Source organism: Oncorhynchus mykiss, chromosome 5 (assembly GCF_013265735.2).
Source record: "Oncorhynchus mykiss isolate Arlee chromosome 5, USDA_OmykA_1.1, whole genome shotgun sequence".
NCBI lineage: Eukaryota > Metazoa > Chordata > Actinopteri > Salmoniformes > Salmonidae > Oncorhynchus > Oncorhynchus mykiss.
This window is the reverse complement of record NC_048569.1, coordinates 98,173,173-98,195,479: the sequence shown is the minus strand read 5'-3', so window position 1 is coordinate 98,195,479 and position 22,307 is coordinate 98,173,173. Positions and strand designations below refer to the sequence as shown.

At 53.3% G+C, this 22,307-nt stretch overlaps 1 protein-coding gene across 9 annotated transcripts in view; it reads right to left on the bottom strand.

Annotated features, from left to right (window-relative positions):
* Window positions 1-22,307, bottom strand: part of herc2 (HECT and RLD domain containing E3 ubiquitin protein ligase 2) — a 251,465-nt gene that overhangs the window by 53,410 nt on the left and 175,748 nt on the right. For 8 of the 9 annotated variants that reach the window (XM_036978973.1, XM_036978974.1, XM_036978975.1 and 5 more), the window contains 10 exons: window positions 15,613-15,787; window positions 15,245-15,416; window positions 10,411-10,551; window positions 10,029-10,220; window positions 5,910-6,063; window positions 5,394-5,501; window positions 5,167-5,298; window positions 2,878-3,036; window positions 1,456-1,700; window positions 1,156-1,311 (listed from right to left, as the gene is read on the bottom strand). In XM_036978973.1, the coding sequence (XP_036834868.1) occupies window positions 1,156-1,311; window positions 1,456-1,700; window positions 2,878-3,036; window positions 5,167-5,298; window positions 5,394-5,501; window positions 5,910-6,063; window positions 10,029-10,220; window positions 10,411-10,551; window positions 15,245-15,416; window positions 15,613-15,787 (1,634 nt within the window). The remainder of the gene's footprint in view (window positions 1-1,155; window positions 1,312-1,455; window positions 1,701-2,877; window positions 3,037-5,166; window positions 5,299-5,393; window positions 5,502-5,909; window positions 6,064-10,028; window positions 10,221-10,410; window positions 10,552-15,244; window positions 15,417-15,612; window positions 15,788-22,307) is intronic. The other variant, XM_036978979.1, reaches the window with a different exon arrangement.

The window sequence follows — 22,307 nt, the reverse complement described above, 5'->3', positions numbered from 1 at the left end:
ACAAACCATTTCTGTATGGACCTTACCTTGTGACATTTTATTTTTATTTGACCTTTATTTAACTAGGCAAGTCAGTTAAGAACACATTCCTATTTTACAATGACGGCCTACCAGGGAACAGTGGGTTAAATGTCTTGTTCAGGGGCAGAACGACAGATTTGTACCTTGTCAGCTCGGGGATTCAATCTTGCAACCTTTCAGTTACTAGTCCAACGCTCTAACCACTAGGCTGCCTGCCGCCCGAACGGGGGCATTGTCATGCTGAAACAGGAACGGGCCTTCCCCAAACTGTTGCCACAAAGTTGGAAGCACATCTAGAATGTCATTGTATACTGTAGTGTTAAGATTTCCCTTCACTGGAACTAAGGGGCCCGAACCATAAAAAACAGCCCCAGACCATTATTCCTCCACCAAACTTTACAGTTTGCCCTATGCATAGGGGCAGGTAGCGTTCTCCTGGCATTCGCCAAACCCAGATTCGTCTATTGGACTGCCAGATGGTGAAGCGTGATTCATCACTCCAGAGGACGCGTTTCCACTGCTCCAGTCCAATGAGAGTCCAGTGAGAGGTGAGCTTTATACCACTCCAGCTGACGCTTGGTATTGCACATGGTGATCTTCGACTTGTGTGCGGCTGCTCGGCCATGGAAACCCATTTCATGAAGCTCTCGACGAAAGGTTCTTGTGCTGACGTTGCTTCCAGAGGCAGTTTGGAACTCGGTCGTGTTGCAACCGAGGACAGACAATTATTACGCTCTACGCGCTTCAGGACTTGCCGGTCCAGTTCTGTGAGCTTGTGTGGTCTACCACTTTGTGGCTGAGCCGTTGTTGCTCCTAGACGTTTCTACTTCACATTAACACCACTTACAGTTGACTGGGCAGCTCTAGCAGGACAGAAATGTGATTAACTGACTTGTTGGAAAGGTGGCATCCTATGACGGTGCAATGTTGAAAGTCACTGAGCTTTTCAGTAAGGCCGCTCTACTGCCAATGTTTGTCTATGGAGATCGCATGGCTGTGTTTTCGATTTAAATACACCTGTCAGCAATGGGTGTGGCTGAAATAGCCGAATCCACTAATTTGAAAGGGTGTCCACATACTTTCGTATATATATTGTATATTAACAGTTATGATGGCCTGTCTTGCCCAACCCACCTCATCCAGAAAGGGGCGTGGCTGAGGAGTCCTCTTGTCCAGAGCGACAGCCACTCTGGATGCAGTACAGTACCGGCGGAACCACGCCCACTTATGGGTCTCAGCACAGCAGGGTAGGGTGTCCAACTCCAGGTCGCAGGCTAGAGCCACCAGCACCTAAAAACAAACAAACAGACTGATTCAAAATGATATTGAAATCGCAAAGACAAACTGAATCTATAAATGGCACACATTCATTACACCTTCCCCTCGGCTGTCACTGGGAGACCACAGGTACAGGTACAGGTTCTGTTAGCCTACCTTGAAGAAGGGGCTGTGCAGCAGCTGCTTTCCTCCCCTGACGATGGGGTCCTCGTATTCATACTGCCTCTGGAGAGCCTCGGGAAGACCCTTCACCAGGGCGGCCAGCGCACTGCCTGTAAAACTCATGGAGCGAGACTCTCCTTCACTGTCCCCAAGCAGCCTGGTGATGTTGATGGACTGGCCGTACTCTGTGGTCAGCAGCTTACGGAGCCTCTGCAGAGCCCACATACGATGTCCTGCTGCTACAAGACAAATTATACATAGTACTTTACAATGACAGAGAGCAGACCGGGTCAGAACTACACAATGACAGAGAGGAGACCGGGTCAGAACTACACAATGACAGAGAGGAGACCGGGTCAGAACTACACAACGACAGAGAGGAGACCGGGTCAGAACTACACAACGACAGAGAGGAGACCGGGTCAGAACTACACAATGACAGAGAGGAGATCGGGTCAGAACTACACAACGACAGAGAGGACACCGGGTCAGAACTACATAATGACAGAGGAGACGGGTCAGAACTACACAACGACAGAGAGGAGACCGGGTCAGAACTACACAACGACAGAGAGGAGACGGGTCAGAACTACACAACGACAGAGAGGAGACCGGGTCAGAACCATACAACGACAGAGAGGAGACCGGGTCAGAACTACACAACGACAGAGAGGACACCGGGTCAGAACTACATAATGACAGAGGAGACGGGTCAGAACTACACAACGACAGAGAGGACACCGGGTCAGAACCATACAACGACAGAGAGGAGACCGGGTCAGAACTACACAACGACAGAGAGGACACCGGGTCAGAACTACATAATGACAGAGGAGACGGGTCAGAACTACACAATGACAGACTGTACTGCCACAGCTTCCCCCTAACACTGAGAAGCAGCTAGACTGTACTGCCGCAGCTAGACTGTAGTGCCGCAGCTAGACTGTACTGCCGCAGCTAGACTGTAGTGCCGCAGCTAGACTGTACTGCCGCAGCTAGACTGTACTGCCGCAGCTAGACTGTACTGCCGCAGCTAGACTGTACTGCCGCAGCTAGACTGTAGTGCCACAGCTAGACTGTACTGCCGCAGCTAGACTGTACTGCCGCAGCTAGACTGTAGTGCCGCAGCTAGACTGTACTGCCGCAGCTAGACTGTACTGCCGCAGCTAGACTGTACTGCCGCAGCTAGACTGTACTCCCGCAGCTAGACTGTAGTGCCGCAGCTAGACTGTAGTGCCGCAGCTAGACTGTACTGCCGCAGCTAGACTGTACTGCCGCAGCTAGACTGTACTGCCGCAGCTAGACTGTACTCCCGCAGCTAGACTGTAGTGCCGCAGCTAGACTGTACTGCCGCAGCTAGAGATATAGAGATGACGCTGAGGTAGGTCCTATATGACACTGACGCGGTCCTCGTACCCAGGGCACTGAGCTGAGCGCAGGCAGCCAGGGAGGCAGCCAGGCGGGGTACGATACGCCTGTTGGAGGCCAAGTTGAGCCTGAAGTCCAGGAGGCAGGTCACCAGGTCCATGGAGGGACAGGACAGGATGCAGCGATCAGACAGGAGGTCTTTGGGCCCTGGGGGACAGACACAGTCTGTTATACAGAATATGAACAAATAACTACAGTCTATGTCAGGGTGGTGGTGAGGCAGTGTGGTGGTGAGGCAGTGTGGTGGGAGGCAGTGTAGTGGTGAGGCAGTGTGGTGGGGAGGCAGTGTGGTGGTGAGGCAGTGTGGTGGGAGGCAGTGTGGTGGTGAGGCAGTGTGGTGGTGAGGCAGTGTGGTGGTGAGGCAGTGTAGTGGGAGGCAGTGTGGTGGTGAGGCAGTGTGGTGGGAGGCAGTGTGGTGGTGAGGCAATGTGGTGGTGAGGCAGTGTAGTGGGAGGCAGTGTAGTGGGAGGCAGTGTGGTGGTGAGGCAGTGTAGTGGGAGACAGTGTGGTGGGAGGCAGTGTGGTGGGAGGCAGTGTGGTGGGAGGCAGTGTGGTGGTGAGGCAGTGTGGTGGTGAGGCAGTGTGGTGGTGAGGCAGTGTGGTGGGAGGCAGTGTGGTGGGAGGCAGTGTGGTGGTGAGGCAGTGTGGTGGTGAGGCAGTGTGGTGGGAGGCAGTGTGGTGGTGAGGCAGTGTGGTGGTGAGGCAGTGTGGTGGGAGGCAGTGTGGTGGTGAGGCAGTGTGGTGGTGAGGCAGTGTGGTGGGAGGCAGTGTGGTGGTGAGGCAGTGTGGTGGTGAGGCAGTGTGGTGGTGAGGCAGTGTGGTGGTGAGGCAGTGTGGTGGTGAGGCAGTGTGGTGGTGAGGCAGTGTGGTGAGAGGCAGTGTGGTGGTGAGGCAGTGTGGTGGTGAGGCAGTGTGGTGGTGAGGCAGTGTGGTGGTGAGGCAGTGTGGTGGTGAGGCAGTGTGGTGGTGAGGCAGTGTGGTGGTGAGGCAGTGTGGTGGGTCATACCAGCAGCAGGCATGATAGGGTAGACAGTGTAGGGGTCATACCAGCAGCAGGCATGATAGGGTAGACAGTGTGTGGGTCATACCAGCAGCAGGCATGATAGGGTAGACAGTGTGTGGGTCATACCAGCAGCAGGCATGATAGGGTAGACAGTGTGTGGGTCATACCAGCAGCAGGCATGATAGGGTAGACAGTGTGTGGGTCATACCAGAAGCAGGCATGATAGGGTGGACAGTGTATGGGTCATACCAGCAGCAGGCATGATAGGGTAGACAGTGTGTGGGTCATACCCGCAGCAGGCATGATAGGGTAGACAGTGTGTGGGTCATACCAGCAGCAGGCATGATAGGGTAGACAGTGTGTGGGTCATACCAGCAGCAGGCATGATAGGGTGGACAGTGTGTGGGTCATACCAGCAGCAGGCATGATAGGGTAGACAGTGTGTGGTTCATACCAGTAGCAGGCATGATAGGGTAGACAGTGTGTGGGTCATACCAGCAGCAGGCATGATAGGGTAGACAGTGTAGGGGTCATACCAGCAGCAGGCATGATAGGGTGGACAGTGTGTGGGTCATACCAGCAGCAGGCATGATAGGGTAGACAGTGTGTGGATCATACCAGCAGCAGGCATGATAGGGTGGACAGTGTGTGGGTCATACCAGCAGCAGGCATGATAGGGTAGACAGTGTGTGGGTCATACCAGCAGCAGGCATGATAGGGTAGACAGTGTGTGGGTCATACCAGCAGCAGGCATGATAGGGTAGACAGTGTAGGGGTCATACCAGCAGCAGGCATGATAGGGTGGACAGTGTGTGGGTCATACCAGCAGCAGGCATGATAGGGTAGACAGTGTGTGGGTCATACCAGCAGCAGGCATGATAGGGTAGACAGTGTGTGGGTCATACCAGCAGCAGGCATGATAGGGTGGACAGTGTGTGGGTCATACCAGCAGCAGGCATGATAGGGTAGACAGTATGTGGGTCATACCAGCAGCAGGCATGATAGGGTAGACAGTGTGTGGGTCATACCAGCAGCAGGCATGATAGGGTGGACAGTGTGTGGGTCATACCAGCAGCAGGCATGATAGGGTAGACAGTGTGTGGGTCATACCAGCAGCAGGCATGATAGGGTGGACAGTGTGTGGGTCATACCAGCAGCAGGCATGATAGGGTAGACAGTGTGTGGGTCATACCAGCAGCAGGCATGATAGGGTGGACAGTGTGTGGGTCATACCAGCAGCAGGCATGATAGGGTGGACAGTGTGTGGGTCATACCAGCAGCAGGCATGATAGGGTAGACAGTGAAGCGCCAACCCCATCCATTGACAGATCCATCGCTGGTAAACTTCCACTTCAACTCATCAGCTGGGATCCTCAACTCACTGGACCAGTCTGACCACTCACGACCTGAGGAGGGCAGGGACACACCATGAAGACAACAAAACCCCTCGAACATCGAATTAAGTGTTGGGGGGTGTGCTCGGGGAGTGTCTTGTGGTCACCTGATCGGACTGAGATGATCCTATTGGCTCCATCCATGATGGTGAGAGGGTCATGACGTCTTTCTGCAGAACACTGCCGGTCAAACTCCACCCTCAGTCCCTCCGCACCTACAACACAGAGACTCCACCCTCAGTTCCTCTGTCTACAACAGAGAAACTCCACCCTCAGTTCCTCTGTCTACAACACAGAGACTCCACCCTCAGTTCCTCTGTCTACAACACAGAGACTCCACCCTCAGTTCCTCTGTCTACAACACAGAGACCACCCTCAGTTCCTCTGTCTACAACAGAGACTCCACCCTCAGTTCCTCTGTCTACAACACAGAGACTCCACCCTCAGTTCCTCTGTCTACAACACAGAGACTCCACCCTCAGTTCCTCTGTCTACAACAGAGACTCCACCCTCAGTCCCTCTGTCTACAACACAGAGACTCCACCCTCAGTCCCTCTGTCTACAACACAGAGACTCCACCCTCAGTTCCTCTGTCTGCCAGTGCATTGTATTTATAATGTTACCAGGTATCTTGACGGTGCCGCTGGTAGAGGTGTCGTCCGTATAGGGATGACTGCTCTCCACCACCACCGGCTGAGAGGACAGACGACCGCTCTGAGAGTCCGTGGCCACGTCTTCTAACTCAGTGACACACAGCTCCAGAAGCATGTCTGCAACCTGCAGCGTAACACAGGGACAGACAGACACATTTTCAATATTCAACGGTTCAAATCAACCATGAAATACCCTTTTCAAAAGGCACTGGAAAAACAAAACATGAAAGAGCACCTGTGGGTAAGCAATGGCTGTGTGTCTGTATTAGAGCTGTGTGGTACGGACACAGATCTATAAATGGACCAATGGTTTTGCGATAATGATTACTTTTTGGGGGAGGTGCTAGAGCTGTGCGATATGGACTAAAAATAATATCGCTATAAAAGTAAATATTTTACTCCATGTCACAGTGGGGACAGGAAGTGAGTCAGGAACATCTCTACTCCATGTCACAGTGGGGACAGGAAGTGAGTCAGGAACATCTCTACTCCATGTCACAGTGGGGACAGGAAGTGAGTCAGGAACATCTCTACTCCATGTCACAGTGGGGACAGGAACTGAGTCAGGAACATCTCTACTCCATGTCACAGTGGGGACAGGAAGTGAGTCAGGAACATCTCTACTCCATGTCACAGTTGGGACAGGAAGTGAGTCAGGAACATCTCTACTCCATGTCACAGTGGGGACAGGAAGTGAGTCAGGAACATCTCTACTCCATGTCACAGTGGGGGCAGGAAGTGAGTCAGGAACATCTCTACTCCATGTCACAGTGGGGACAGGAAGTGAGTCAGGAACATCTCTACTCCATGTCACAGTGGGGGCAGAAAGTGAGTCAGGAACATCTCTACTCCATGTCACAGTGGGGACAGGAAGTGAGTCAGGAACATCTCTACTCCATGTCACAGTGGGGACAGGAAGTGAGTCAGGAACATCTCTACTCCATGTCACAGTGGGGACAGGAAGTGAGTCAGGAACATCTCTACTCCATGTCACAGTGGGGGCAGAAAGTGAGTCAGGAACATCTCTACTCCATGTCACAGTGGGGACAGGAAGTGAGTCAGGAACATCTCTACTCCATGTCACAGTGGGGACAGGAAGTGAGTCAGGAACATCTCTACTCCATGTCACAGTGGGGGCAGAAAGTGAGTCAGGAACATCTCTACTCCATGTCACAGTGGGGGCAGAAAGTGAGTCAGGAACATCTCTACTCCATGTCACAGTGGGGACAGGAAGTGAGTCAGGAACATCTCTACTCCATGTCACAGTGGGGACAGGAAGTGAGTCAGGAACATCTCTACTCCATGTCACAGTGGGGACAGGAAGTGAGTCAGGAACATCTCTACTCCATGTCACAGTGGGGGCAGAAAGTGAGTCAGGAACATCTCTACTCCATGTCACAGTGGGGACAGGAAGTGAGTCAGGAACATCTCTACTCCATGTCACAGTGGGGACAGGAAGTGAGTCAGGAACATCTCTACTCCATGTCACAGTGGGGACAGGAAGTGAGTCAGGAACATCTCTACTCCATGTCACAGTGGGGACAGGAAGTGAGTCAGGAACATCTCTACTCCATGTCACAGTGGGGACAGGAAGTGAGTCAGGAACATCTCTACTCCATGTCACAGTGGGGGCAGGAAGTGAGTCAGGAACATCTCTACTCCATGTCACAGTGGGGACAGGAAGTGAGTCAGGAACATCTCTACTCCATGTCACAGTGGGGGCAGGAAGTGAGTCAGGAACATCTCTACTCCATGTCACAGTGGGGACAGGAAGTGAGTCAGGAACATCTCTACTCCATGTCACAGTGGGGGCAGAAAGTGAGTCAGGAACATCTCTACTCCATGTCACAGTGGGGACAGGAAGTGAGTCAGGAACATCTCTACTCCATGTCACAGTGGGGACAGGAAGTGAGTCAGGAACATCTCTACTCCATGTCACAGTGGGGAAAGGAAGTGAGTCAGGAACATCTCTACTCCATGTCACAGTGGGGACAGGAAGTGAGTCAGGAACATCTCTACTCCATGTCACAGTGGGGACAGGAAGTGAGTCAGGAACATCTCTACTCCATGTCACAGTGGGGACAGGAAGTGAGTCAGGAACATCTCTACTCCATGTCACAGTGGGGACAGGAAGTGAGTCAGGAACATCTCTACTCCATGTCACAGTGGGGGCAGGAAGTGAGTCAGGAACATCTCTACTCCATGTCACAGTGGGGGCAGGAAGTGAGTCAGGAACATCTCTACTCCATGTCACAGTGGGGGCAGAAAGTGAGTCAGGAACATCTCTACTCCATGTCACAGTGGGGACAGGAAGTGAGTCAGGAACATCTCTACTCCATGTCACAGTGGGGACAGGAAGTGAGTCAGGAACATCTCTACTCCATGTCACAGTGGGGACAGGAAGTGAGTCAGGAACATCTCTACTCCATGTCACAGTGGGGACAGGAAGTGAGTCAGGAACATCTCTACTCCATGTCACAGTGGGGACAGGAAGTGAGTCAGGAACATCTCTACTCCATGTCACAGTGGGGACAGGAAGTGAGTCAGGAACATCTCTACTCCATGTCACAGTGGGGACAGGAAGTGAGTCAGGAACATCTCTACTCCATGTCACAGTGGGGGCAGAAAGTGAGTCAGGAACATCTCTACTCCATGTCACAGTGGGGACAGGAAGTGAGTCAGGAACATCTCTACTCCATGTCACAGTGGGGACAGGAAGTGAGTCAGGAACATCTCTACTCCATGTCACAGTGGGGGCAGAAAGTGAGTCAGGAACATCTCTACTCCATGTCACAGTGGGGGCAGAAAGTGAGTCAGGAACATCTCTACTCCATGTCACAGTGGGGACAGGAAGTGAGTCAGGAACATCTCTACTCCATGTCACAGTGGGGACAGGAAGTGAGTCAGGAACATCTCTACTCCATGTCACAGTGGGGACAGGAAGTGAGTCAGGAACATCTCTACTCCATGTCACAGTGGGGACAGGAAGTGAGTCAGGAACATCTCTACTCCATGTCACAGTGGGGACAGGAAGTGAGTCAGGAACATCTCTACTCCATGTCACAGTGGGGGCAGGAAGTGAGTCAGGAACATCTCTACTCCATGTCACAGTGGGGACAGGAAGTGAGTCAGGAACATCTCTACTCCATGTCACAGTGGGGGCAGGAAGTGAGTCAGGAACATCTCTACTCCATGTCACAGTGGGGACAGGAAGTGAGTCAGGAACATCTCTACTCCATGTCACAGTGGGGGCAGAAAGTGAGTCAGGAACATCTCTACTCCATGTCACAGTGGGGACAGGAAGTGAGTCAGGAACATCTCTACTCCATGTCACAGTGGGGACAGGAAGTGAGTCAGGAACATCTCTACTCCATGTCACAGTGGGGGCAGAAAGTGAGTCAGGAACATCTCTACTCCATGTCACAGTGGGGGCAGAAAGTGAGTCAGGAACATCTCTACTCCATGTCACAGTGGGGACAGAAAGTGAGTCAGGAACATCTCTACTCCATGTCACAGTGGGGACAGGAAGTGAGTCAGGAACATCTCTACTCCATGTCACAGTGGGGACAGGAAGTGAGTCAGGAACATCTCTACTCCATGTCACAGTGGGGACAGGAAGTGAGTCAGGAACATCTCTACTCCATGTCACAGTGGGGACAGGAAGTGAGTCAGGAACATCTCTACTCCATGTCACAGTGGGGGCAGGAAGTGAGTCAGGAACATCTCTACTCCATGTCACAGTGGGGACAGGAAGTGAGTCAGGAACATCTCTACTCCATGTCACAGTGGGGACAGGAAGTGAGTCAGGAACATCTCTACTCCATGTCAGTGGGGAGATTAGCCGACTGCCAAACAGGGACAGGCAGATACTTTCATAGCAGGAACCAGCATAATGTATATAATACTGTCGACCAAATAACAGTTTTAAAACAAGCTACATGAACATTGTGTAGCAAAATCACAGAAAATGACCGATGTAAGTAATTTTCGGTTTATCGTCCCAGCTCTAGTCCGTATCTGTGTGTGTGTGTGTGTGTGTGTGCGCGCGCGCGCGTCCTGCCGTGCCTACTATGCATTCGTGTACTCTACCTGTGGGTAGGCAGTCCCCATCCCAGACAGCACAGCAGACAGCACCTCCTTGCCCTTCTCCCCAGAGCGAACAGACACCGCCAGCTTCAGCAGGTCCACCATCACCCTGGTATCATCAGGTACCAGCAGACTGGTGAACTCGTCCAGGTACTGAGGTTCTGGAGCCCCGGTCTTATTCTGACACTCTGAGTCCTGGAAGAGAACCACAAGAATAACATTTACTGATAGCACCGCTAGGGTTATAGGTTCCATTACTGACGGAACCAAACACTCATCGTACCGTAAAGACAAGAAGATGAGACCTCTAACAGCATCATCTAACCAGGGTTAGAGAGAGGTGGGCCAGTCACTGGGAGGGGAGAGGGGGGGGGGTAGAGCTCACCTCTTTAGTTTTGGTCATGGTCTCTGCGATGATGCTAGCGGCTCCGGGGTCGTCCGTGACCGGGATGAAAGGTCGAGAGGAAGCAGCAGTAGACGGGGTCACAGCTGACGAGGGGGTGACAGCATCCTCGGAGGAGGTCACCTGGTGATAGAACAAAGAGCAGATGTATCTAATCAGCCATCCAATCCTCTGAGGTTTTCTTAACGAGCCAATCCTCTGAGGTCTTCTTAACGAGCCAATCCTCTGAGGTATTCTACATTGGGGATAAATAAAGTCCCCGGGGTTTGAAGTTAAGGGGTAGGGACTCCAAACTAGGGGTCGCGACACAATGTGGTGGGTCGACGATTTGAAAATGGGGTCGCGAGAGAAACGCTGAAATTCAAAAAAACAAATGTTTAATTAAAAATGAAATGTTGAAGTCAATAAATATTCAACCCCTTTGTAAAAGCCTAAATAAGTTCAGGAGTAAAAATGTGTTTAACAAGTCACATAATACACTTTATGACCAAACGTTGACCATTTCATTCCAAAATCATGGTATTAATTAATATGGAATTGGTTCCCCCTTTACTGCTATAACAGCCTCCACTCTTCTGGGAAGGCTTTCCACTAGATGTTGGAACATTGGTGCTATAACAGCCTCCACTCTTCTGGGAAGGCTTTCCACTAGATGTTGGAACATTGCTGCTATAACAGCCTGCACTCTCCTGGGAAGGCTTTCTACTAGATGTTGGAACATTGCTGCTATAACAGCCTCCACTCTCCTGGGAAGGCTTTCCACTAGATGTTGGAACATTTCTGAGCGGACTTGCTTCCATTCAGCCATAAGAGCATTGGTGAGGTCGGGTACTGATGTTGGGGGTGATTAGGCCTGGCTCACTGTCGGAGTTCCAATTCATCCCAAAGGTGTTCGATGGGGTTGAGGTCAGGGCTCTGTGCAGGCCAGCCAAGCTCTTCCACACCGATCATGACAAACCAGTCATTCTGAAACAGGAACGGGCCTTCCCCAAACTGTTGCCACAAAGTTGGAAGCACAGAATTGTCTAGAATGTCATTGTAAACTGTAGCGTTAAGATTTCCCTTCACTGGAACTAAGAGGCCGAACCATGAAAAACATCCGCAAATCATTATTCCTCATCCACCAAACTTTACAATTGGCATTATGCATTGGGCAGGTAGCGTTCTCCTGGCATCCGCCAAACCCAGATTCATCAGTCGGACTGCCAGATGGTAAAGCGTGATTCATCACTCCAGAGACAGCGTTTCCACTTCATGAAGCTCCCGACAAACAGTTCTTGTACCGACGTTGCTTCCAGAGGCAGTTTGGAACTCGGTGTTGCAACCGAGGACTAGTACTAAGAAACATCTTGGTCGAGTCCCATGTTCTTTTTACGTGTATTTTTTCATGTAGAGACGCACCCTATGTGTTAATAAATCAACTATACTGTATGTACTGAGCTGGTCTGATTCTTTAAGCACTGAGATTAAAAATGAAGACACGCAAATTACTAAAGAGGGATCCAGAGATCAAGATAGCCTAACCAGAAGAAATAAACCTGTTCCTGACCCGCCTCCTCCTTCTGCCACTGGCCTTCGCAGGTGCTGTTGTTATGCTCCTGAAGTTACTGGTCAGAGGCCAGCGGCTAGGCTAGCGGCAGTCCAAAAAAAGTTTTAGGAACTCCTGGGAAAGGGGATAGGTGTTAGGGGGTAGGGGTTAGGGACTAGTGGGTCGGGGCTAGGGAGTCGGGACTAGGGAGTAGGGGGTTAGGGGCTAGGGAGTAAGGAGTTAGGGACTAGGGAGTCGGGACTAGGGAGTCGGGGCTAGGGAGTCGGGGCTAGGGAGTCGGGGCTAGGGAGTAAGGGGTTAGGGACTAAGGGGTTAGGGACTAGGGAGTCGGGGCTAGGGAGTAGGGGGTTAGGGGCTAGGGAGTAAGGAGTTAGGGACTAGGGAGTCGGGACTAGGGAGTCGGGGCTAGGGAGTCGGGGCTAGGGAGTCGGGGCTAGGGAGTAAGGGGTTAGGGACTAGGGAGTCGGGGCTAGGGAGTAAGGGGTTAGGGGCTAGGGAGTCGGGGCTAGGGACTACTGGGTCGGGACTAGGGAGTCGGGGGTCGGGACTAGGGGGTCGGGACTAGGGAGTCGGGACTAGGGAGTCGGGACTAGGGAGTCGGGGTTCGGGGCTAGGGAGTAGAGAGTAGTGGGTCGGGGCTAGGGAGTCGGGGTTCGGGGATAGGGAGTCGGGGCTAGGGAGTCGGGGCTAGGGAGTCGGGGCTAGGGAGTCGGGGCTAGGGAGTAGTGGATCGGGGATAGGGAGTAGGCGTTAGGGAGTCGGGGCTAGGGAGTAGAGAGTAGTGGGTCGGGGATAGGGAGTAGGGGCTAGGGAGTAGGGAGTCGGGGCTAGGGAGTCGGGGTTAGGGAGTCGGGGCTAGGCAGTAGGGAGTCGGGGCTAGGGAGTCAGAACTAGGGAGTCGGGGCTAGGGAGTCAGAACTAGGGAGTCGGGACTAGGCAGTAGGGAGTCGGGGCTAGGAAGTCGGGGCCAGGGAGTCGGGACTAGGGAGTCGGAGCTAGGGAGTCGGGACTAGGGACTAGTGGGTCGGGGCTAGGGAGTCGGGGCTAGGGAGGCGGGGCTAGGGAGTAGATAGTAGTGGGTCAGGGCTAGGGCTAGGGAGTCGGGGCTAGGGAGTAGAGAGTTGTGGGTCGGGGCTAGGGAGTAGAGAGTAGTGGGTCGGGGCTAGGGAGTCGGGGTTCGGGGCTAGGGAGTCGGGGCTAGGGAGTCGGGGCTAGGGAGTAGTGGATCGGGGATAGGGAGTAGGCGTTAGGGAGTTGGGGCTAGGGAGTAGAGAGTAGTGGGTCGGGGATAGGGAGTAGGGGCTAGGGAGTAGGGAGTCGGGGCTAGGGAGTCGGGTTAGGGAGTCGGGGCTTGGGAGTCGGGGCTTGGGAGTCGGGGCTTGGGAGTCGGGGCTTGGGAGTCGGGGCTTGGGAGTCGGGGCTTGGGACTAGGGAGTCGGGGCTAGGGAGTAGAGAGTAGTGGGTCGGGGCTAGGGAGTAGAGAGTAGTGGGTCGGGGCTAGGGAGTCGGGGCTTGGGAGTAGTGGGTCGGGGCTAGGGAGTCGGGACTAGGGACTAGTGGGTTGGGGCTAGGGAGTCGGGACTAGGGAGTCGGGACTAGGGAGGCGGGGCTAGGGAGTAGAGAGTAGATAGTAGTGGGTTGGGGCTAGGGAGTCGGGGTTCGGGAGTCGGGGCTAGGGAGTAGAGAGTAGTGGGTCGGGGCTAGGGAGTAGAGAGTAGTGGGTCGGGGTTAGGGAGTCGGGGCTAGGGAGTCGGGGCTTGGGAGTAGTGGGTCGGGGCTAGGGAGTCGGCACTAGGGACTAGTGGGTCGGGGCTAGGGAGTCGGGGCTTGGGAGTCGGGACTAGGGAGTCGGGACTAGGGAGTCGGGACTAGGGAGTCGGGACTAGGGAGTCGGGGCTAGGGAGTCGGGGCTAGGGAGTCGGGGCCAGGGAGTTGGGACTAGGGAGTCGGAGCTAGGGAGTCGGGGCTAGGGACTAGTGGGTCGGGGCTAGGGAGTCGGGGCTAGGGAGACGGGGCTAGGGAGTAGATAGTAGTGGGTCAGGGCTAGGGCTAGGGAGTCGGGGCTAGGGAGTCGGGGATAGGGAGTCGGGGATAGGGAGTCGGGGCTAGGGAGTCGGGACTAGGGAGTCGGGACTAGGGAGTCGGGGATAGGGAGTCGGGGATAGGGAGTCGGGGATAGGGAGTCGGGGATAGGGAGTCGGGGCCAGGGAGTTGGGACTAGGGAGTCGGAGCTAGGGAGTCGGGGCTAGGGACTAGTGGGTCGGGGCTAGGGAGTCGGGGCTAGGGAGTCGGGGCTAGGGAGTCGGGGCTAGGGAGTAGAGAGTAGTGGGTCGGGGCTAGGGAGTCGGGGCTTGGAAGTCGGGGCTTGGGAGTCGGGGCTTGGGTGTCGGGGCTTGGGAGTCGGGGCTTGGGACTAGGGAGTCGGGGCTAGGGAGTCGGGGCTAGGGAGTAGAGAGTAGTGGGTCGGGGCTAGGGAGTAGAGAGTAGTGGGTCGGGGCTAGGGAGTCGGGGCTAGGGAGTCGGGGCTTGGGAGTAGTGGGTCGGGGCTAGGGAGTCGGGACTAGGGACTAGTGGGTCGGGGCTAGGGAGTCGGGGCTCGGGAGTCAGGACTAGGGAGTCGGGACTAGGGAGGCGGGGCTAGGGAGGCGGGGCTAGGGAGTAGAGAGTAGATAGTAGTGGGTTGGGGCTAGGGAGTCGGGGTTCGGGAGTCGGGGCTGGGGAGTAGAGAGTAGTGGGTCGGGGCTAGGGAGTAGAGAGTAGTGGGTCGGGGTTAGGGAGTCGGGGCTAGGGAGTCGGGGCTTGGGAGTCGGGGCTTGGGAATAGTGGGTCGGGGCTAGGGAGTCGGGACTAGGGACTAGTGGGTCGGGGCTAGGGAGTCGGGAATAGGGAGTCGGGGCTAGGGAGGCGGGGCTAGGGAGGCGGGGCTAGGGAGGCGGGGCTCGGGAGTAGAGAGTAGATAGTAGTGGGTTGGGGCTAGGGAGTCGGGGCTCGGGAGTCGGGGCTCGGGAGTCGGGGCTCGGGAGTAGAGAGTAGTGGGTCGGGGCTAGGGAGTCGGGGCTAGGGAGTAGAGAGTAGTGGGTCGGGGCTAGGGAGTAGAGAGTAGTGGGTCGGTGCTAGGCAGTAGAGGCAAGGGTTCCTCTTCTCTCCATTCTTGTCTGTCTGTCAGGGGTTAGGGACTAGGGGGTAGGGACAAGGGGATAGGGACTAGGGGGTAGGGACTAGGGGTTAGGGACTAGGGGTTGGGGACTAGGGGTTAGTGTTCCTCACCTCTCCATTCTTGTCTGTCTGCCAGGGGTTAGGGCTGACCCTCTCCTCCACCTCTGTGGGAACAGGGGGTCCCTCTGACTCAGAGGGGCTGGATGCTGAGGAGGAGTCAGGGGGGGGGCACTCCATGGGGACCATCATACAAGCTGGCATCAGGGCACCAACCACAGCATCCCTGACATCACCAATACAACACACATTAAATCAGGGCACCAATCACAGCATCCCTGACATCACCAATACAACACACATTAAATCAGGGCACCAATCACAGCATCCCTGACATCACCAATACAACACACATTAAATTAGGGCACCAATCAGGAGTCTGACCTGGTATACATGATCTGTAGGGCTGAGAGGAGTCTTACCTGGCATACATGATCTGTAGGGCTGAGAGGACATGGGACAGGGCCTGTTGCTTGGCCTGGTTCCCATCCAGAGACAGTAGTATTTTAGCAAGAGAGGGGCGGTTGGGTCTAACTCCATTACTGTGGCCACTCATCTTATTGTTCACCGCCGAGGAGTCACTGTCTGACTGGACGCCTGGAATACACAGGACACACATACAAAAAATATTTAATATTCATCACTTGACGCAAAAAGTGGTATTTCACCAAACCCCAGCCTCATTCCGAGTCTTTGTCTATAACCCTAACCCAAGCCAGACCTGAGTCCTATCCTAATCCAAGCCAGACCTGAGTCCGATCCTAATCCAAGCCAGACCTGAGTCCGATCCTAACCCTAATCCAAGCCAGACCTGAGTCCTATCCTAACCCAAGCCAGACCTGAGTCCGATCCTAACCCTAATCCAAGCCAGACCTGAGTCCGATCCTAACCCTAATCCAAGCCAGACCTGAGTCCGATCCTAACCCTAATCCAAGCCAGACCTGAGTCCTATCCTAACCCAAGCCAGATCTGAGTCCTATCCTAACCCAAGCCAGACCTGAGTCCGATCCTAATCCAAGCCAGACCTGAGTCCGATCCTAACCCTAATCCAAGCCAGACCTGAGTCCTATCCTAACCCAAGACAGACCTGAGTCCGATCCTAACCCTAATCCAAGCCAGACCTGAGTCCGATCCTAACCCTAATCCAAGCCAGACCTGAGTCCTATCCTAACCCAAGCCAGACCTGAGTCCTATCCTAACCCAAGCCAGACCTGAGTCCTATCCTAACCCTAATCCAAGCCAGACCTGAGTCCTATCCTAACCCAAGCCAGACCTGAGTCCTATCCTAACCCAAGCCAGACCTGAGTCCTATCCTAACTCAAGCCAGATCTGAGTCCTATCCTAACCCAAGCCAGACCTGAGTCCTATCCTAACCCAAGCCAGACCTGAGTCCTATCCTAACCCTAATCCAAGCCAGACCTGAGTCCTATCCTAACCCAAGCCAGACCTGAGTCCTATCCTAACCCTAACCCAAGCCAGACCTGAGTCCTATCCTAACCCAAGCCAGACCTGAGTCCTATCCTAATCCAAGCCAGACCTGAGTCCGATCCTAATCCAAGCCAGACCTGAGTCCGATCCTAACCCTAATCCAAGCCAGACCTGAGTCCTATCCTAACCCAAGCCAGACCTGAGTCCGATCCTAACCCTAATCCAAGCCAGACCTGAGTCCGATCCTAACCCTAATCCAAGCCAGACCTGAGTCCGATCCTAACCCTAATCCAAGCCAGACCTGAGTCCTATCCTAACCCAAGCCAGATCTGAGTCCTATCCTAACCCAAGCCAGACCTGAGTCCGATCCTAATCCAAGCCAGACCTGAGTCCGATCCTAACCCTAATCCAAGCCAGACCTGAGTCCTATCCTAACCCAAGCCAGACCTGAGTCCGATCCTAACCCTAATCCAAGCCAGACCTGAGTCCGATCCTAACCCTAATCCAAGCCAGACCTGAGTCCTATCCTAACCCAAGCCAGACCTGAGTCCTATCCTAACCCAAGCCAGACCTGAGTCCTATCCTAACCCTAATCCAAGCCAGACCTGAGTCCTATCCTAACCCAAGCCAGACCTGAGTCCTATCCTAACCCAAGCCAGACCTGAGTCCTATCCTAACTCAAGCCAGATCTGAGTCCTATCCTAACCCAAGCCAGACCTGAGTCCTATCCTAACCCAAGCCAGACCTGAGTCCTATCCTAACCCTAATCCAAGCCAGACCTGAGTCCTATCCTAACCCAAGCCAGACCTGAGTCCTATCCTAACCCTAACCCAAGCCAGACCTGAGTCCTATCCTAACCCAAGCCAGACCTGAGTCCTATCCTAATCCAAGCCAGACCTGAGTCCGATCCTAACCCAAGCCAGACCTGAGTCCGATCCTAACCCTAATCACAGCCAGACCTGAGTCCTATCCTAACCCAAGCCAGACCTGAGTCCGATCCTAACCCTAATCCAAGCCAGACCTGAGTCCGATCCTAACCCTAATCCAAGCCAGACCTGAGTCCGATCCTAACCCTAATCCAAGCCAGACCTGAGTCCGATCCTAACCCAAGCCAGACCTGAGTCCTATCCTAAACCTAATCCAAGCCAGACCTGAGTCCTATCCTAACCCAAGCCAGATCTGAGTCCTATCCTAACCCAAGCCAGACCTGAGTCCTATCCTAACCCAAGCCAGACCTGAGTCCTATCCTAACCCTAATCCAAGCCAGACCTGAGTCCTATCCTAACCCAAGCCAGACCTGAGTCCTATCCTAACCCAAGCCAGACCTGAGTCCTATCCTAACCCTAATCCAAGCCAGACCTGAGTCCTATCCTAACCCAAGCCAGACCCGAGTCCTATCCTAACCCAAGCCAGACCTGAGTCCTATCCTAACTCAAGCCAGACCTGAGTCCTATCCTAACCCAAGCCAGACCTGAGTCCTATCCTAACCCAAGCCAGACCTGAGTCCTATCCTAACCCTAATCCAAGCCAGACCCGAGTCCTATCCTAACCCAAGCCAGACCCGAGTCCTATCCTAACCCAAGCCAGACCTGAGTCCTATCCTAACCCAAGCCAGACCTGAGTCCTATCCTAACCCTAATCCAAGCCAGACCTGAGTCCTATCCTAACCCAAGCCAGACCTGAGTCCTATCCTAACCCAAGCCAGACCTGAGTCCTATCCTAACCCTAATCCAAGCCAGACCTGAGTCCTATCCTAACCCAAGCCAGACCCGAGTCCTATCCTAACCCAAGCCAGACCTGAGTCCTATCCTAACTCAAGCCAGACCTGAGTCCTATCCTAACCCAAGCCAGACCTGAGTCCTATCCTAACCCAAGCCAGACCTGAGTCCTATCCTAACCCTAATCCAAGCCAGACCCGAGTCCTATCCTAACCCAAGCCAGACCCGAGTCCTATCCTAACCCAAGCCAGACCTGAGTCCTATCCTAACCCAAGCCAGACCTGAGTCCTATCCTAACCCTAATCCAAGCCAGACCTGAGTCCTATCCTAACCCAAGCCAGACCTGAGTCCTATCCTAACCCAAGGCAGACCTGAGTCCTATCCTAACTCAAACCAGATCTGAGTCCTATCCTAACCCAAGCCAGACCTGAGTCCTATCCTAACCCAAGCCAGACCTGAGTCCTATCCTAACCCTAATCCAAGCCAGACCTGAGTCCTATCCTAACCCAAGCCAGACCTGAGTCCGATCCTAATCCAAGCCAGACCTGAGTCCGATCCTAACCCAAGCCAGACCAGAGTCCGATCCTAACCCTAATCACAGCCAGACCTGAGTCCTATCCTAACCCAAGCCAGACCTGAGTCCGATCCTAACCCTAATCCAAGCCAGACCTGAGTCCGATCCTAACCCTAATCCAAGCCAGACCTGAGTCCGATCCTAACCCTAATCCAAGCCAGACCTGAGTCCGATCCTAACCCAAGCCAGACCTGAGTCCTATCCTAACCCTAATCCAAGCCAGACCTGAGTCCTATCCTAACCCAAGCCAGATCTGAGTCCTATCCTAACCCAAGCCAGACCTGAGTCCTATCCTAACCCAAGCCAGACCTGAGTCCTATCCTAACCCTAATCCAAGCCAGACCTGAGTCCTATCCTAACCCAAGCCAGACCTGAGTCCTATCCTAACCCTAATCCAAGCCAGACCTGAGTCCTATCCTAACCCAAGCCAGACCCGAGTCCTATCCTAACCCAAGCCAGACCTGAGTCCTATCCTAACCCAAGCCAGACCTGAGTCCTATCCTAACCCAAGCCAGACCTGAGTCCTATCCTAACCCAAGCCAGACCTGAGTCCTATCCTAACCCTAATCCAAGCCAGACCCGAGTCCTATCCTAACCCAAGCCAGACCCGAGTCCTATCCTAACCCAAGCCAGATCTGAGTCCTATCCTAACCCAAGCCAGACCTGAGTCCTATCCTAACCCAAGCCAGACCTGAGTCCTATCCTAACCCAAGCCAGACCTGAGTCCTATCCTAACCCTAATCCAAGCCAGACCTGAGTCCTATCCTAACCCAAGCCAGACCCGAGTCCTATCCTAACCCAAGCCAGACCTGAGTCCTATCCTAACCCAAGCCAGACCCGAGTCCTATCCTAACCCAAGCCAGACCTGAGTCCTATCCTAACTCAAGCCAGACCTGAGTCCTATCCTAACCCAAGCCAGACCTGAGTCCTATCCTAACCCAAGCCAGACCTGAGTCCTATCCTAACCCAAGCCAGACCTGAGTCCTATCCTAACCCAAGCCAGACCTGAGTCCGATCCTAATCCAAGCCAGACCTGAGTCCGATCCTAACCCAAGCCAGACCTGAGTCCGATCCTAACCCTAATCACAGCCAGACCTGAGTCCTATCCTAACCCAAGCCAGACCTGAGTCCGATCCTAACCCTAATCCAAGCCAGACCTGAGTCCGATCCTAACCCTAATCCAAGCCAGACCTGAGTCCGATCCTAACCCTAATCCAAGCCAGACCTGAGTCCGATCCTAACCCAAGCCAGACCTGAGTCCTATCCTAACCCTAATCCAAGCCAGACCTGAGTCCTATCCTAACCCAAGCCAGATCTGAGTCCTATCCTAACCCAAGCCAGACCTGAGTCCTATCCTAACCCAAGCCAGACCTGAGTCCTATCCTAACCCTAATCCAAGCCAGACCTGAGTCCTATCCTAACCCAAGCCAGACCTGAGTCCTATCCTAACCCTAATCCAAGCCAGACCTGAGTCCTATCCTAACCCAAGCCAGACCCGAGTCCTATCCTAACCCAAGCCAGACCTGAGTCCTATCCTAACCCAAGCCAGACCTGAGTCCTATCCTAACCCAAGCCAGACCTGAGTCCTATCCTAACCCAAGCCAGACCTGAGTCCTATCCTAACCCTAATCCAAGCCAGACCCGAGTCCTATCCTAACCCAAGCCAGACCCGAGTCCTATCCTAACCCAAGCCAGATCTGAGTCCTATCCTAACCCAAGCCAGACCTGAGTCCTATCCTAACCCAAGCCAGACCTGAGTCCTATCCTAACCCAAGCCAGACCTGAGTCCTATCCTAACCCTAATCCAAGCCAGACCTGAGTCCTATCCTAACCCAAGCCAGACCCGAGTCCTATCCTAACCCAAGCCAGACCTGAGTCCTATCCTAACCCAAGCCAGACCCGAGTCCTATCCTAACCCAAGCCAGACCTGAGTCCTATCCTAACTCAAGCCAGACCTGAGTCCTATCCTAACCCAAGCCAGACCTGAGTCCTATCCTAACCCAAGCCAGACCTGAGTCCTATCCTAACCCAAGCCAGACCTGAGTCCTATCCTAACTCAAGCCAGACCTGAGTCCTATCCTAACCCAAGCCAGACCTGAGTCCTATCCTAACCCAATCCAGGCCAGAACTGAGTCCTATCCTAACCCAAGCCAAACCTGAGTCCTATCCTAACCCAAGCCGAGCCAGACCGGAGTCCTATCCTAACCCAAGCCAGACCTGAGTCCTATCCTAACCCTAATCCAAGTCAGACCTGATTCCTATCCTAATCCATGAATTTGTAGTTAGGGGGTTTGTAACCTCTACTCCCAGCCCCATCTAGACTCTTGACTCAAAGCCCTGAATCTACTACCAGTTGTAGCTCCTGTACTGAGAGATAGATTACCACGGTACGAGGGTTATGTTACCGGAAAGGCCATCAGAAACATTGTTCCTGATTTTCTGTCCAGAGCAGTGGCTCCATCAGCAAGCCAAGTAGCATTGCTGTCACCACCACTCACAGTCTTTCTATCCTTCCCACCTCTCTCGCTGAGATTGCTGAAGCTCAGGACCAAGAGGTCAGTGACCTTAGGTAGAACAAAGAAGCTTCCAGTGAGCATCCAGGTCAAATTGGACTCAAAGTACTCCAAGGAATCCTGTACAGGAGGATCCCTGTTGAATGAAAAGGCAATACATATCAACTTGTGGTAGCCAAGGGCCTTTACGGGCTGTTTTCTAGATTACTTTCATGAACTTCCACTGGGCGGCCATCTTGGATGGAGGAAGACTCTTCTTCGCATCTCTGAGGTTGCTTGGTGGTCATCCAGAGAGGAGTGTTTTGCTATAGCCTACCTGCGATTGGAAGACACCGATAAACCTCAGCGCCATCAGATTCAAATCGCGAGAAGAAAACTCCCCGCCTGCTGAGCGCAGTCCGTACCATCCGTGGTTTGGATTTCCTGTTGGCACCACGATCGTGTTCCTGGCCTGTCAGATTATTTCCTTGTTGTGGATTTACAAAAGGGATGTTTAAATGTTTAATGAACACGGACGTGCCTTCCGATCTCCTGTGAGATCCATCCTTTTCTCCTTACTGTTTCTAGAGATCATCCACTGGCGGCTTACTGTTTATTTTATGGGGGGGGGGGTTTAATTTGAATGTCAAACGACTATGAACTGAATAAACTAATGGGAATCGAAATGGGAAAAGACGGGACTAATCATTTCCTGGTTAGGCGCATCCCAATAGGCTAATATAGCCTAAACTGAATTTGAACTCAACCAAAACAAAACGTTAAATAAGGTTATTGGGTCATTGTGATGTTTATGGAATATTTGTGTGTGTTTGTTAAAATAATACATTGAAATTATATTATTCGTGGGGGTTATTATTTTGTATAGTATTTTTTCTGAAGCATAT